Raw genomic sequence first — 17026 nt, forward strand, 5'->3', positions numbered from 1 at the left:
TTTGACTTTTTTTGTCGATTTTGACGCCTTACTATACTATGATGTTTTTCATGACATTTTGAGGTACAAAAAAATTTTGACTTTTTTTGCCCGATTTTGACGCCTTACTATACTATGACGTTTTTCATGACATTTTGAGGTCAAAATTTTTTTTGACTTTTTTTGTCGATTTTGACGCCTTACTATACTATGACGTTTTTCATGACATTTTGAGGTCAAAAATTTTTTTGACTTTTTTTGTCGATTTTGACGGCTTACTATACTATGATGTTTTTCATGACATTTTGAGGTCCAAAAAAATTTTGACTTTTTTTGCCCGATTTTGACGCCTTACTATACTATGACGTTTTTCATGACATTTTGAGGTCCAACAAAAATTTGACTTTTTTTGTCGATTTTGACGCCTTACTATACTATGATGTTTTTCATGACATTTTGAGGTACAAAAAAATTTTGACTTTTTTTGCCCGATTTTGACGCCTTACTATACTATGACGTTTTTCATGACATTTTGAGGTCAAAATTTTTTTTGACTTTTTTTGTCGATTTTGACGCCTTACTATACTATGACGTTTTTCATGACATTTTGAGGTCAAAAATTTTTTTGACTTTTTTTGTCGATTTTGACGGCTTACTATACTATGATGTTTTTCATGACATTTTGAGGTCCAAAAAAATTTTGACTTTTTTTGCCCGATTTTGACGCCTTACTATACTATGACGTTTTTCATGACATTTTGAGGTCCAACAAAAATTTTGACTTTTTTTTCCCCGATTTTTACGCATTACTATACTATGACATTTTTCATGACATTTTGAGGTCAAAAATTTTTTGGACTTTTTTTGTCGATTTTGACGCCTTACTATACTATGATGTTTTTCATGACATTTTGAGGTCCAAAAAAATTGTGACTTTTTTTGCCCGATTTTGACGCCTTACTATACTATGACGTTTTTCATGACATTTTGAGGTCCAAAAAAATTTTGACTTCTTTTGCCCGATTTTGACGCCTTACTATACTATGACGTTTTTCATGACATTTTGAGGTCCAAAAAAATTTTGACTTTTTTTGTCGATTTTGACGCCTTACTATACTATGACGTTTTTCATGACATTTTGAGGTCCAAAAAATTTTGACTTCTTTTGCCCGATATAGACGCCTTACTATACTATGACGTTTTTCATGACATTTTGAGGTCCAAAAAAATTTTGACTTTTTTTGTCGATTTTGACGCCTTACTATACTATGACGTTTTTCATGACATTTTGAGGTCCAACAAAAATTTGACTTTTTTTGCCCGATATAGACGCCTTACTATACTATGACGTTTTTCATGACATTTTGAGGTCCAAAAAAATTTTGACTTTTTTTGTCGATTTTGACGCCTTACTATACTATGACGTTTTTCATGACATTTTGAGGTCCAAAAAATTTTTGACTTTTTTTGCCCGATTTTGACGCCTTACTATACTATGACGTTTTTCATGACATTTTGAGGTCAAAAATTTTTTTGACTTTTTTTGTCGATTTTGACGCCTTACTATACTATGACGTTTTTCATGACATTTTGAGGTCCAACAAAAATTTGACTTTTTTTGCCCGATTTTGACGCCTTACTATACTATGACGTTATTCATGACATTTTGAGGTCAAAAATTTTTTTGACTTTTTTTGTCGATTTTGACGCCTTACTATACTATGACGTTTTTCATGACATTTTGAGGTCCAAAAAATTTTCGACTTTTTTTGCCCGATTTTGACGCCTTACTATACTATGACGTTTTTCATGACATTTTGAGGTCAAAAATTTTTTTGTCTTTTTTTATCGATTTTGACGCCTTACTATACTATGACGTTTTTCATGACATTTTGAGGTCCAACAAAAATTTGACTTTTTTTGCCCGATTTTGACGCCTTACTATACTATGACGTTTTTCATGACATTTTGAGGTCAAAAATTTTTTTGACTTTTTTTGTCGATTTTGACGCCTTACTATACTATGACGTTTTTCATGACATTTTGAGGTCCAAAAAAATTTTGACTTTTTTTGTCGATTTTGACGCCTTACTATACTATGACGTTTTTCATGACATTTTGAGGTCCAAAAAATTTTTGACTTTTTTTGCCCGATTTTGACGCCTTACTTATACTATGACGTTTTTCATGACATTTTGAGGTCCAAAAAAATTTTGACTTTTTTTGCCCGATTTTCACGCATTACTATACTATGACATTTTTCATGACATTTTGAGGTCAAAAATTTTTTTTGACTTTTTTTTGTCGATTTTGACGCCTTACTATACTATGACGTTTTTCATGACATTTTGAGGTCCAAAAAAATTGTGACTTTTTTTGCCCGATTTTGACGCCTTACTATACTATGACGTTTTTCATGACATTTTGAGGTCAAAAATTTTTTTGTCTTTTTTTGTCGATTTTGACGCCTTACTATACTATGACGTTTTTCATGACATTTTGAGGTCCAACAAAAATTTGACTTTTTTTGCCCGATTTTGACGCCTTACTATACTATGACGTTATTCATGACATTTTGAGGTCAAAAATTTTTTTGACTTTTTTTGTCGATTTTGACGCCTTACTATACTATGACGTTTTTCATGACATTTTGAGGTCCAAAAAATTTTTGACTTTTTTTGCCCGATTTTGACGCCTTACTATACTATGACGTTTTTCATGACATTTTGAGGTCAAAAATTTTTTTGTCTTTTTTTGTCGATTTTGACGCCTTACTATACTATGACGTTTTTCATGACATTTTGAGGTCCAACAAAAATTTGACTTTTTTTGCCCGATTTTGACGCCTTACTATACTATGATGTTTTTCATGACATTTTGAGGTCCAAATTTTTTTTGACTTTTTTTGTCGATTTTGACGCCTTACTATACTATGACGTTTTTCATGACATTTTGAGGTCCAAAAAAATTTTGACTTTTTTTGTCGATTTTGACGCCTTACTATACTATGACGTTTTTCATGACATTTTGAGGTCCAAAAAATTTTTGACTTTTTTTGCCCGATTTTGACGCCTTACTTATACTATGACGTTTTTCATGACATTTTGAGGTCAAAAATTTTTTTGTCTTTTTTTGTCGATTTTGACGCCTTACTATACTATGACGTTTTTCATGACATTTTGAGGTCCAACAAAAATTTGACTTTTTTTGCCCGATTTTGACGCCTTACTATACTATGACATTTTTTATGACATTTTGAGGTCAAAAATTTTTTTGACTTTTTTTGTCGATTTTGACGCCTTACTATACTATGATGTTTTTCATGACATTTTGAGGTTCAAAAAAATTTTGACTTTTTTTGTCGATTTTGACGCCTTACTATACTATGACGTTTTTCATGACATTTTGAGGTCCAAAAAAATTTTGACTTTTTTTGCCCGATTTTGATGCCCTACTATACTGACGTTTTTCATGACATTTTGAGGTCCAAAAAAATTTTGACTTTTTTTGTCGATTTTGACGCCTTACTATACTATGACGTTTTTCATGACATTTTGAGGTCCAACAAAAATTTGACTTTTTTTGCCCGATATAGACGCCTTACTATACTATGACGTTTTTCATGACATTTTGAGGTCCAAAAAAATTTTGACTTTTTTTGTCGATTTTGACGCCTTACTATACTATGACGTTTTTCATGACATTTTGAGGTCAAAAATTTTTTTGTCTTTTTTTGTCGATTTTGACGCCTTACTATACTATGACGTTTTTCATGACATTTTGAGGTCCAACAAAAATTTGACTTTTTTTGCCCTATTTTGACGCCTTACTATACTATGACGTTTTTCATGACATTTTGAGGTCAAAAATTTTTTTGTCTTTTTTTGTCGATTTTGACGCCTTACTATACTATGACGTTTTTCATGACATTTTGAGGTCCAACAAAAATTTGACTTTTTTTGCCCGATTTTGACGCCTTACTATACTATGACGTTTTTCATGACATTTTGAGGTCAAAAATTTTTTTGTCTTTTTTTGTCGATTTTGACGCCTTACTATACTATGACGTTTTTCATGACATTTTGAGGTCAAAAATTTTTTTGACTTTTTTTGTCGATTTTGACGCCTTACTATACTATGACGTTTTTCATGACATTTTGAGGTCCAACAAAAATTTGACTTTTTTTGCCCGATATAGACGCCTTACTATACTATGACGTTTTTCATGACATTTTGAGGTCCAAAAAAATTTTGACTTTTTTTGTCGATTTTGACGCCTTACTATACTATGACGTTTTTCATGACATTTTGAGGTCAAAAATTTTTTTGTCTTTTTTTGTCGATTTTGACGCCTTACTATACTGTGACGTTTTTCATGACATTTTGAGGTCCAACAAAAATTTGACTTTTTTTGCCCGATTTTGACGCCTTACTATACTATGACGTTTTTCATGACATTTTGAGGTCAAAAATTTTTTTGTCTTTTTTTGTCGATTTTGACGCCTTACTATACTATGACGTTTTTCATGACATTTTGAGGTCCAACAAAAATTTGACTTTTTTTGCCCGATTTTGACGCCTTACTATACTATGACGTTTTTCATGACATTTTGAGGTCAAAAATTTTTTTGTCTTTTTTTGTCGATTTTGACGCCTTACTATACTATGACGTTTTTCATGACATTTTGAGGTCCAACAAAAATTTGACTTTTTTTGCCCGATTTTGACGCCTTACTATACTATGACGTTTTTCATGACATTTTGAGGTCAAAAATTTTTTTGTCTTTTTTTGTCGATTTTGACGCCTTACTATACTATGACGTTTTTCATGACATTTTGAGGTCCAACAAAAATTTGACTTTTTTTGCCCGATTTTGACGCCTTACTATACTATGACGTTTTTCATGACATTTTGAGGTCCAAAAAAATTGTGACTTTTTTTGCCCGATTTTGACGCCTTACTATACTATGACGTTTTTCATGACATTTTGAGGTCAAAAATTTTTTTGACTTTTTTTGTCGATTTTGACGCCTTACTATACTATGACGTTTTTCATGACATTTTGAGGTCCAAAAAAATTTTGACTTTTTTTGCCCGATTTTGACGCCTTACTATACTATGACGTTTTTCATGACATTTTGAGGTCAAAAATTTTTTTGTCTTTTTTTGTCGATTTTGACGCCTTACTATACTATGACGTTTTTCATGACATTTTGAGGTCAAAATTTTTTTTGACTTTTTTTGTCGATTTTGACGCCTTACTATACTATGACGTTTTTCATGACATTTTGAGGTCCAAAAAAATTTGGACTTTTTTTGCCCGATTTTGACGCCTTACTATACTATGACGTTTTTCATGACATTTTGAGGTCCAAAAAAATTTTGACTTTTTTTGTCGATTTTGACGCCTTACTATACTATGACGTTTTTCATGACATTTTGAGGTCCAAAAAATTTTTGACTTTTTTTGCCCGATTTTGACGCCTTACTATACTATGACGTTTTTCATGACATTTTGAGGGCAAAAATTTTTTTGACTTTTTTTGTCGATTTTTACGCATTACTATACTATGACGTTTTTCATGACATTTTGAGGTCAAAAATTTTTTTGACTTTTTTTGTCGATTTTGACGCCTTACTATACTATGACGTTTTTCATGACATTTTGAGGTCCAAAAAAAATGTGACTTTTTTTGCCTGAATTTGACGCCTTACTATACTATGACGTTTTTCATGACATTTTGAGGTCAAAATTTTTTTTGACTTTTTTTGTCGATTTTGACGCCTTACTATACTATGACGTTTTTCATGACATTTTGAGGTCAAAAAAATTTGGACTTTTTTTGCCCGATTTTGACGCCTTACTATACTATGACGTTTTTCATGACATTTTGAGGTCCAAAAAAATTTGGACTTTTTTTGGCCGATTTTGACGCCTTACTATACTATGACGTTTTTCATGACATTTTGAGGTCCAAAAAAATTTTGGCTTTTTTTGCCCGATTTTAACGCCTTTCTATACTATGACGTTTTTCATGACATTTTGAGGCAAAAAAAAAAACGTGACTTTTTTTGGCCGATTTTGAGGCCTTACTGTACTATGACCATTTTTATGACATTTTGAGGCCAAAAAAATTTTTGACTCTTTTTGGCCGATTTTGACGCCTTACTGTACTATGACCATTTTCATGATATTTTGAGGCAAAAATAATTTGACTTTTTTTGGCCAATTTTGACGCCTTACTATACTATAACATCTTTCAGACTGAACACTGACTGCGTGAGTTATTCACTGACAGTGATACTTTTTCTTAACTTGCAACTTTATTATTACCACATTACAAATTCAGTCACATATACACAACTCACTCGAAGTACAAATGTCCATTGAAATTAACTTTTTCATATATACACATATATATACTTATATATATATCCACAAATACCAGGATATATCTAAGCAAGGACATCCTGGTATTCCTAACATATGTGACTGAAAATAACACCACTGAAATGTCTACAGAAACTCTATACAACTCTAAAGTAACTTACAAATAACACACTGTCCATTAAACCAAATTACATGTTTGATCCTCACAGATGATCAGGATGACCTTCACACTCTCAACTCATTCATATGCTTATATGATGGTACAGTCATAGCGCCACCTGCTGGGAAGGGGCCATGTCTTTTCTGTTGTATACTGCTGTGCTTCACTGGGGAGAAGAGCAGGAGAGAGGAGAGGACATAGGAGGACTCTTGTGCGTGGCTGCATTGCCTGCGACTCCCGCGGCTCGCAAGGGGTGCGAGGGCCCGCCCATCGCTGCTTGCAGCTTTAATTTTTTTGTGCTTCTCAGGGCCCATGAGCGCAACTTGCAGCCTCAATTAGTTTCCTGCTGACCTAAACTGGCCTTCAGGCCTTTTTCATTCTAAACCTTTTTCCTGTGATCACAGCCTCTTACTACTGCTTTATCACCCAACTCTGCAATTCCCCTCTGCTCTATAGGGCAGTTTGGCGTCTTTCAGCTCATTGTTTTGATTTTACGGTTCGCAGCTTTACTGCTTTGGTTCACTCTCACCGTATCAGCATTGCTGTTTAAAGACACAGCAGGCAGCTGTTTTGCAGACAAAAAAGCTTTGATAAACCATCAAACATCAGACACATAAAGTTAGCATCTATCTGGTGAACACAGTGGAACATTAAGAAGTTAGAAACCCAGATACTGGTGGAGAGCAAGACAAAGGTGAAGGGAGAATTAATATTGTTTGTGCGTGTAATATTGGAATTACATGCACAAACAACTCCAAATGAATGGCAATTTACTCTGTATCTGCTGGATGTGTAAACTGGCAGCTGCTTGTTAACATGTTAGCCACAACAATAATAAGGTGATAATGTGTCAAGGCTTTGTTTCCAGCTTGTTGCCTTTTCTCAAAGTTGTCAAAAACATCAAATAATGCAGTGTTAATTTAATGGCTAAAGATATTAAAAAAAGAAAAGGATCTGCCGACTGTTTTAAACACAGACAGCATTTACTTTATTCTCTTTTGCTTCCCTTCATGTTGCAGGTTTGGGAAAAACTAAGAGGAAGACAAGCGCCCGTGATGCTTCCCCAACGCCAAGCTCAGACACAGAGTATCCCTCCAATGGCAGCGGGAGCGGGGGAGGAGGAGCTGCTGAGAGAATCTACGACCTCAATATCCCCGCCGTGGTCAAGTTTGCTTACACAGCAGAGAGGGATGACGAGCTGACCCTGGTCAAGGGTTCCAGGGTCATCGTGATGGAGAAGTGTAGTGACGGCTGGTGGCGGGGCAGCCAGACGGGCCGTGTGGGCTGGTTTCCCTCCAATTACGTCCAGGAGGAGCTCGGGGGAGCAGATGACAGAGGAGAGGGAGACTCCTCACGGGTCTACCACGGAGGCTCTCAAGGGACTTTGTTGGCTAACGGGCGTGCAGGCGGCCGCGGTGGAGTGCTACACCTGGTTCAAACTCTCTACCCCTTCAGCTCTGTAACAGAGGAGGAGCTGAACTTTGAGAAGGGAGAGGTCATGGAGGTGGTGGAGAAGCCTGAGAATGACCCAGAGTGGTGGAGGTGTAAAAACTCACGTGGCATTGTGGGCCTGGTACCTAAAAACTATGTGATGGTGCTGGACGAGCGGCCTGGCCTGCCCTCCTCTACGTCGAGCTCCCCACAGAACCGCTTCGTGGCGCCGGCACGCTCAGGGAAGTTCGCTGGGAGGGACTGGTACTACGGCAACATCACCAGACACCAGGCCGAGTGTATACTCAACGAGAGAGGAGAGGAGGGCGACTTCCTCATACGAGACAGCGAGTCGTCGGTGAGTCTGTCAGGTGAAGTCATGACTACAGCTGGTGGAAAAAAAAAGTAACAAGTAGAGAGTTAAAAAAAATCTTAAATAGCTCTCAAGTTTTCATTTTCAGTTTTGATCTAGGAATAAAAGTGAAGAATTTTTACTTTATTTCACTGGAGTCCAAAATTTCCCATGTAGCAGATTTTTAAATGTGTGTGTACTGCCACCTGCTGGCTTTAAGTACTCTGTTTTTATATTTCATTGCATGTCTTTTTCTGTCATTCTCTCATATTTCTGCCACTATCAATAACTCTTTCTCTCTTTATTTTCCAGCCCAGTGATTTCTCTGTGTCTCTGAAGGCAGTGGGTAAGAATAAGCACTTTAAAGTGCAGTTGTCAGATGGAGTCTACTGTATCGGCCAGCGCAGGTTCAACTCCATGGATGAACTAGTGGAGCACTACAAGAAAGCCCCCATCTTTACCAGCGAACATGGAGAGAAGCTGTACCTGGTCAAAGCGCTGCTGTGATTCACACATCCTCACACCTACACTGGATCTCTCTCACACACACAAAAACACACTCTCTCATACACACTAAACACACAATACTAACGCCACTCCCTAACTGTCTTAACGCAAGCCTTAGCTCTGAACCTTCTCGCTGTGGCGTCTGTACCGCATCCAGATCCTCAGTCACTCCTCTAAGTTTTCTCTGTCGCCGTCTGCTGGTGACCAGGTGAAACTCTTTCTAGCTCTGCAGCCGAGCAGTTAGCCCCAAGACTGTGCTCTGTGACAGTGCATACCCAGCCACATCCTTCGTATGCAGCACAGTGCATAATAAGCCTCTCTATTCTGGATGTGCTAACGTGCAGTGACCTCACCTGCTGCTAACAGAACGCCTGAGGCCTTGTTGGGGGTTGCGCTCTCCTTCTGATGTCATACATAATGCCCATTTACTACCACGCACATTGTAGGTTACACCATTGCTCTTAATCCACACAGAGAGACAAGACATTTAACAGTTTGAAGAGGACGCAAACCTCTGAGGGACCTGACTCTGCCGTTGTCCTGTCAAATTGCTGGCCATCGTTTTATTTTGTTAATTTGTTGTTGTTGTTGTTGTTTTGTTTTTTAAAGTGCTTGTTCCTGAGTTAAAGTTTTTTTTTCCAGAAGCTAATTTAAATTCCTCTCTGGAGGTTTGAATCATTGCTCTTTCATACAGTGACTTCACAAAGTGACCAGAATCACTCTCTTGCCTTTTTCTCCTATTTTTTTCACCATTCCTCTACATGATTTCTCTTCCCCATTTGAATTTGTGTCTTCTGTTACTTTTTCCTCCTCGTTTCTGTCTCCACAGACCATTATTAGTGATGTTAAATGTGTTGAAAATGTGGATACAGTACTTCCTGTAATACTTCTTAAAGGCAGCGGGAGGAAACGTTAATGCAATAGGGGAGAAATCTGAATTCCTGTAGAGTCTGAATGTTTATCAATGTAACCAAATGTGCCACCCTGTACCCATACTACTGGCTCCAGGTCTGCACTGCACTCACCATACTTGGCATTCATTCATAGCTCTATGCTCATGCTTTATATTGTGTCACATTGTTCTCCAGTATGTGTCTGTAGCTACATGAGGATACTGACTGAAGAATAATAAAAACCTCTTGGGTAACACATTTGAGTAAATACACTTTATCTGCTCCAGCTCCTGTGAATAAATGCAGTTAGAAAAAGTACTTCTCCTGATGTGGTATTTGTCAAAGGTGATTATATCTTGTGACTACAGAAAATTTTGCAGAAAAAGCCATCTACACAAAAAAGTTCTATACAATTTAGCGATTGACTTCAGACCCCAGAAGTAAACCAACTAGGAAGGGGCAGCCCTAAGCTCTACATTTATGAATCACACATGATTTGGAGGTATTTTCTAGTTAATGAAGCAAGTCCAGCAACAGCTACTGACCATTCGTTAAAGCCCTCTTCCAAACAGCGATTGTCCAAATGTAGCTGGGCACGTAACTGAGCACGGCAGGATTGTATTAAGAGCGATACAAGGCATTTAAACCTAAAGAATTTGGAAGGAATGTATCTTGCCTTTACAAGACCAAGAACCTAGAAATGAGAAGCCTTCTTTTGTCTACATCTGTCTGAAATCAAGGATCCATTGTTTCAAAAATTACTAGAGATTTCTAGCAGCAAATGTGTCGCAGTTCCCAATTTCCACAGTTATCTTACAGGCGTAGCAACAGTCAGTGAGGGTTGGTGGGACTTAACGAATGGTCAGTTTTTAATAACACTCATCTTTCACTGTCAAGAAACCAAATATACTGTCATCTGGTTTGTAATGAAAATACTTCTAGTCCTACCAAACATTTTCTGTTTCCTTTGCTATGTGCATTTGTTTACCAATGGAAGTGTTGATCATGGGGTCCTCAGCTTTTATATGATATATCTGAATGTTATTGAGCATTGTTATTTAATTCTTGTCTCCACTGTATGTATATATTCAAAATAAGATGAGGTGCATATATGAATCGTTAAGATCCAACTATGGTACTGTATCACCGACAACGTGATGAGAATTGAAATACTTTTGTTCAATAAAAATTTTTGAAGAATACTAAAATCGTTGAAACGTGTGATTGGTTATCGTCCTGACTGTTGGTTAATTAGAAATCTGTAAAGAAAACCATCTTAACTATGAGGGAAAGTCAGAGTCTTCCTTTGTTTTGTATTCTTTTGTTCACTACATACAGTCTCATTCAGGTTTCAGTATTGTACTCAAGGACACCTTGCCACGGAAGAGCCACAGATGTAGCGCTGGCGACGACCAATGCTATGTTTAATAGCCGACACACTCCACCACCTGAGCTATCGCTGACCAATCTGTCTTCCACATCTGTTGTGTTGTTTAACTCAAAAACACACAGCCCTCCTATCACTCCTGAACTGACAGAAGTTACTGCTTTTCTATTGTTGTTGATCTGTAAGGACTAAAATTGGCCAGTGTTTGGAACTGTGATCAGATGAGCAACAAAATGGTCACTGTGCTATAGCTTGAATATAAGTTATTTGGATGTTTGAAGTAGGTTTTAATTTGTTTGATACATACAGTATAGCTTGCCTTATTTACAAGCAGGTTATTTCAATACAGTAGACTGGCACAAAATATTTTCTGTTACGCCCCCCTAGACATTTTGCTAGATACTGGATCTGTCAACTTGTGTAACCAGAGTCTGGATGATGTTTGTGGTCTCCTGAGAGGAGAGTTTGTGTCTGCGTCAGTCACAATTAAAGCACCATCTACCTCGGCTTTGATGGCACCTAGCTGCAAACAGCTGGGCTATCATATATCTAAGTGAGACAGATGACTGAAACGTACCTTATACACTACTATGGTTTATGTACTACATTTGAGTGACACAAATGTATTACCTTTTGGATGGAGAAGTTCAATTACTCAATTATTCTTTTGGACCAAATTCCATTTACAGACCGGTGTCCACCTGGGAAAATAAAACAGGACAACAATGTTTGTCATGGTGATTATAAAAATGTGCTCAACCACAGAGGAAAGAATTTGTTGACATTGCAAAGCTGTCACTGAAATGTGGGCTCTAGTACCTTTAAATATCCACATGATGGCACCATTGGGCTTCTTGCACTGTCACCTGATGGCGTTCACATTTTCAATATCCACATTATGTGCCTGCAAGAAATATTTACATTACAAAAAAAGCACAGCATCAGTTTGGTTGGCTACCAGTGAATTCAATTTCCTGAAGGGACAGAGGGATTATGTGCGTATGTTAGATTTTAAGAAGAACAGTTTCCAGTTGGCTCAGAGTGGGGGGGGGGGGGGTTATATATATATATATATATAAAATAAATAAATAAATAAATAAATAAACCACCTGAAAATATAGGCAACTCAGCACTGAGCAAAATGAATTTGATTAAAATTAACATTTTTAATTGATATCAGAATTTTGAACAATTTTTCTTTTTTGGACATGTTTCATTCAGCGTTTTTTAAAATTCAGTTTCAAATCCAAGAAAGAAAAATGTTACACTCTGGCTCAAGGACAGACTAACAAAGGAGACCTCTCAAGATCTGTAATCTAAAATTGACTTACTTTACTTGACTAATAAAGAAAAGGAAATAAAAGCAAACCAAAAGGGTAGATGCGGATGGAGAGCTGAAAAAGAGCTATTTAACATCAAATCCACTTTTAAGTTAGTAAATCACAGTATATGTACAATTACTTTACTATAAATCAGCGCTGGTCCCAAATAATAGTGTTCCTCAGAATCTAAATGAAGAATCTATGATGTTGCCTTGTTCTCCATGCCTCCATGGTATAAGGTTGTTTGACCTTGCAGGTAACACCCACATCAAGATGTAAAGACAGATCAACCAACATCTCTTGGTGGAAAACTCAGAGCTGTAATTTGCATCACAGTCAGTGGTATTCAAGACAATAGCCTCCGTGACAGAGTCAGTTCCCTGCGACCACAACACCTTTAAACAGGAAGAAGTGCTTTAGACAACAATGTCTGTGTTAAGACAAAATCTGTGACTAAACAGTGTTTTCAAACAAAAGGTCATTCGGTCCTTTGACAAAAGATCAAATGTCTACAAACTTATGGACAAGCAATCATTTTGTTAAAAGAGGTATTAACTGCACCGACCAAATTATCATTAAATCTTAAAACTCACCCAAAAAAAGTAACTTCAAAACATTTGTTTTGATCCCAAACAAGCCCCCATTTGTTACCTTCCGCCTAAAGGTTGGAAACAAAATGAGAAGTCACACAAAGGTGTGTAGGACAGGCAAACATTTGAGGAGGATGCTGAAAGCCAAAAAAAGAAAAGAGGGAGACTGGAAACAAAGACAGTCTTTTGAACTTTTCAGAGAGCTGGCACAGATGTCACAGGTTGGAGAAAACGATTCCACCCAGCTCCATCGACTAACAACCAACAAAATAGAAAACAGAAAAGCAAGAAAGGCTAGCAAAAAAGAAAAAGAAGTCCCATGTTAAATCAATGTGGGCTGCTACATAAGTTGTAGTTTAAATTCTACAACTTTCTGTCTGCATGTGTGTTCTGCTGCTTTTAGGAATGACATTCATTGCCAAATATAAACAAACTGGCTTTTAGCCAATCAGTCATTTTCTATACAGAAAAAAAACAACTGGCACATGATAAAAACAGGAACAACACGGATAATCAAAGGATATGTTAGCAATTTTTCATAACATCAAGATAACATTTCGCCATTCTTGGAAACAGTAAATGGACTGCACTTATGTGGCACTTTTCTAGTCTTATCAACCACTCAAAGTGCTTTACATGCCACATTCATCCATTCACCCTCTGATGGAACAGCCATCAGGGGCAATTTGGGCTTAAGTATTTTACCTATGGACACTTTGAGATGTGGACTTGGGGGAACCAGGGATCGATCTCAATCTCAAGTATGAGAAGTGTCAAAGGCTTAAAGTGCTGGTTAAAAATTGTTCAAAATTCAGGAACAAATAACAGCATCCATTTCATCAGCAATTAGCTGATGATATCTAAAAAATGGTGATTTGGCTGTTTAACAGTGGAGGAGCTGAGCTTGCAATCACTTTTAGTTGTTGAAATGCAACGGTTGAAATTACGGTTTTGGAGACCTTCAGATCTGTTTTATGGAGTCAAATAATGACAGCCTTGGCTTCTTTTTTGTTTGCATTTGTCAGGGCCACAGCAGAGTCACCTTAACAAAAAAGTAAAACTGGAAATACAATATTAAATTTTCTGCTGTCATTCCTTCATTTCTTTCCCATTTCCCATTGCTTCCTCCCTCACCTCCCTTCGCCTACCACCAATAAGTGTCTTTTCTCATCATGGAAAAAATGGCACTCTATTGAAATCATGCCCAAACACAATCGAGCACAAGAATGACACACACTCCTGAAATCACAAGAAACACAGTACATCACATTGAGAGGCACAAATGGGTAATGGATTATGCTAAGTAGGATATTGTGAGATCTGGAGTGTATAAGTCCCGGTAAATACAGCAACATTAACTGCAAGCCTGGTTGCCATCAAGCAGTGATGCATTGACAAGATAATGGTTCCTCTGTGTTGCTCATTTCTTCTCCTCGGACTTCTCTCCACCTTATTCAGTCCTTATTACGTCTCATTGTAAAGGACCTGTTAAAAGCTCAACAGCTGCTTACGTTCATGTCGATATGCTCCTTCCAGTACGCATACTGATGGAAATGTTTTAATCTGGTCTTTTACTTTACATTTATACAAAAGGCCGTTTCACATTCTCAGGCTGCTCCTTTCGTCAAGGATAAAGCTGGAGATGTTTTTTATTTTTTGTATTGTGAACAAATCTCACAAGTATTTCCTGTGTAGTTCAAGCTTATTCCTCTGTAGGGCGGCAAGTAACCCTTATTTTTATCGATTTGTCTGCAGCTTACTTTCTTGATTAATCAATGAATCTTTTATCCTATAAAAACGATGACAGATACACATAACTTCCAAGAGCTCAAGGTGATGTCTAGTTTTGTTCGACCAACACTGCAAATCCCAAAGATATTAAAAAGCAGCAGATTCTCACATTTTTATTTATTTATGGGCTGTTAGACAGTTTTTGGGTTGTTTTAAGGTGCTATTTAGGTTGTTTAGCAGCCGAGTTTGTGAAGGTTGTCCTCTGTCAAAGCACTGTAACTTTCTCTGACCAACAGTCATAACCCCTTCTACCTCTGCCGGTGTCCTGAGAGAAACCAACATCCACGGAGAGAACAGATAAATAGAAACCAACATCCAGGGAGGGAGCAGATAAATAGATGGTCCCAAAGAAAAAAAATAAAAATAAAAATAAAGATCAACTAACTTTTACACCCTGTGGCTGAATGTTGGTACAGTCTGTCTGGACACCAGGTGTGAAAACTGTCTGGTGCGTGTTTTTTTTTATCTTCTTACACCCATGTTTTCACTCTTCCTTCTGCTCTTCTCACTCCTTTTCAACTTGGAAAAAAAATCCATATAGCTTAAGGCCAAATGTATTTAGCAGTGAAATAATGAGTGGTTCTTTGGTATTTTAATATGATGGGGAGGACAGCAGCTGGTCTAAATCATCTGTAGTTTAGAGAAAAAAATTCAAACATTCTAACAACACATTAGTATATTTTTTTATACTTCATGGCCAGAAAATGTGATGATGTTTTTCCCTGTGAAATGCGTATGGACATGTGAGGTGTGAAAGGGGTTTTGGAGGAGTAAAGAGGCAAAATGTGAAAAACAAACATGTCTGCCTTCTCCTCTTTTTGTAACTGTGATGAAGTCATTACCCTCAGATCAGTCTGGGGGAGAAGGACGAGCAACAGGACCACAAGCATAATCTGCTGCTGACCAGGTAGGACAAGACAGAAGACCATATTTAATGAAGCAGAGCTGATATTCACATATGGAAGCTTTTTTCCCACTTTGTAGACACACACAGTTGTGTTGTAGGTTGACCACTTTCGAAAGAACTTACTGTTCTCCTGAAAACATTACATTTCAGCACCACATTGCGATCTTGAGATGCAAGTGTTGCTAAGATTTTCTACATGCCTGAATTCTCTGATGGACACATTTCTCTCGCAAAGACTGCTGGACAGAATGACTTTCTTTTTTTTTTCAGGTCAAGTCTTTTGTGTTGTTTTTCAGCTCCTGAAAGCATGCGTGCACTGTATGTGTCTCTGCTTTGTTCTCTTCTACTCGGCATCCTGTGTCCTACAGGTACAGCAGCAGCTTATAAATGCCATAACGTGAATGGAATAGAGATTGTGACATACAGCTGTCGTGAAATGCCAGACAAGGTGTGAAATAACGCTCACACCTCTTTTTCTGTCTTTTTTGACAGGAGCAGAGGAGAGTGAAGCCACCGGTGGGAAGGAGGTGAGGGAGAAACGAAGCTTACCCTATTGGGGCTTGTGGTCGTCTGACTTTTTCGGATGGCTGGAGGAGCTACGAGCTCAGGCAGCTAGTGACGGGATGCAGGACCTGGCTCGTACCTTCTGGGCTCACTTCCCCATCGGCAGCGAGCTGGGCTATGACAGTCCCGAGTCTGATCCTCAACCTGAGGAGTAAGGCAGAGAAGAGTCTGAAGGAGGGTAGAAGTCACCTGTAACATGTTTATAGTTTAGATGATCAGTAGTGGTGCTGTTACCCTTTGTATATGTATAAAAAGAAGAAATTATCAATTTTGTTTTCAGCTAAATATTTCCTTTTCTTTTCTTCTAACCTAATTAAACTGGTATGCAGAAAAGTACTGAAGCGGTGACTCTTCATTTTAGAACAAACTTATTTTAGCACTACACATTTGATTTTAGTAGTTAGTGTTATGCCAAGTTTTTGTCAAGATATCTTATGCACAAACTGTTAAACTCCAGCAGCAGCAATCCAAATACTCTTCAAAAAGGATTAGGGAGGGGAAGTGCTGCATAAAACCTTTGTCACTACCAACCCACTGGATTTAAGTTTTACAGCTGGGTTCTTCAGTGGTGGAAAGGAATGACTTCATTTTTGACTTTATAATTTCCTTTTTTATGCATTTTATGTTACTTTATACTTTTACACTACTACATTTATGAGTGAATTATTGTACCTTTTACAACACTGCATTTATAGGACATTTATAGTTACTAGTTACAAATTGTCAGCAGTTAAACCAAAGAGATATTCCC

The 17026-nt window shown here is 37.2% G+C and overlaps 2 protein-coding genes and 1 long non-coding RNA gene across 3 annotated transcripts in view; 2 read left to right on the forward strand and 1 right to left on the reverse strand.

Annotated features, from left to right (window-relative positions):
* The window catches only part of nck2a (NCK adaptor protein 2a), a 71819-nt gene extending 60913 nt beyond the window's left edge, over positions 1–10906 (forward strand). The window contains exons 3-4 of the mRNA XM_041056631.1: positions 7551–8320; positions 8627–10906. Coding sequence (XP_040912565.1) covers positions 7551–8320; positions 8627–8821 — 965 coding nt within the window. The 3' untranslated portion in view covers positions 8822–10906. The remainder of the gene's footprint in view (positions 1–7550; positions 8321–8626) is intronic.
* On the reverse strand, positions 8253–16364 carry LOC121194071. Its single transcript, XR_005895350.1, has 4 exons — positions 16261–16364; positions 11921–12005; positions 11732–11802; positions 8253–8351 (listed from the first exon to the last, which is right to left on the reverse strand). It is a non-coding gene; the product is annotated as an uncharacterized LOC121194071 (long non-coding RNA).
* On the forward strand, positions 15674–16528 carry otos2 (otospiralin 2). Its single transcript, XM_041056635.1, has 3 exons — positions 15674–15711; positions 16008–16079; positions 16204–16528. The coding sequence occupies exons 2-3, from the start codon at positions 16019–16021 to the stop codon at positions 16428–16430; spliced, it is 288 nt and encodes a 95-aa protein (XP_040912569.1). The 5' UTR covers positions 15674–15711; positions 16008–16018; the 3' UTR covers positions 16431–16528.
* Positions 16529–17026: the final 498 nt, after the last annotated feature.

Source organism: Toxotes jaculatrix, chromosome 15, assembly GCF_017976425.1.
Source record: "Toxotes jaculatrix isolate fToxJac2 chromosome 15, fToxJac2.pri, whole genome shotgun sequence".
NCBI classification, from domain to species: Eukaryota; Metazoa; Chordata; class Actinopteri; family Toxotidae; genus Toxotes; species Toxotes jaculatrix.

Coding starts and splice junctions, on each gene's coding strand:
- otos2 (XM_041056635.1), top strand. CDS start 16,019: ATGCGTGCACTGTATGTGTCTCTGCTTTGTTCTCTTCTACTCGGCATC. Junction 16,080..16,203: donor CGGCATCCTGTGTCCTACAG/GTACAGCAGCAG, acceptor CTTTTTTGACAG/GAGCAGAGGAGAGTGAAGCC.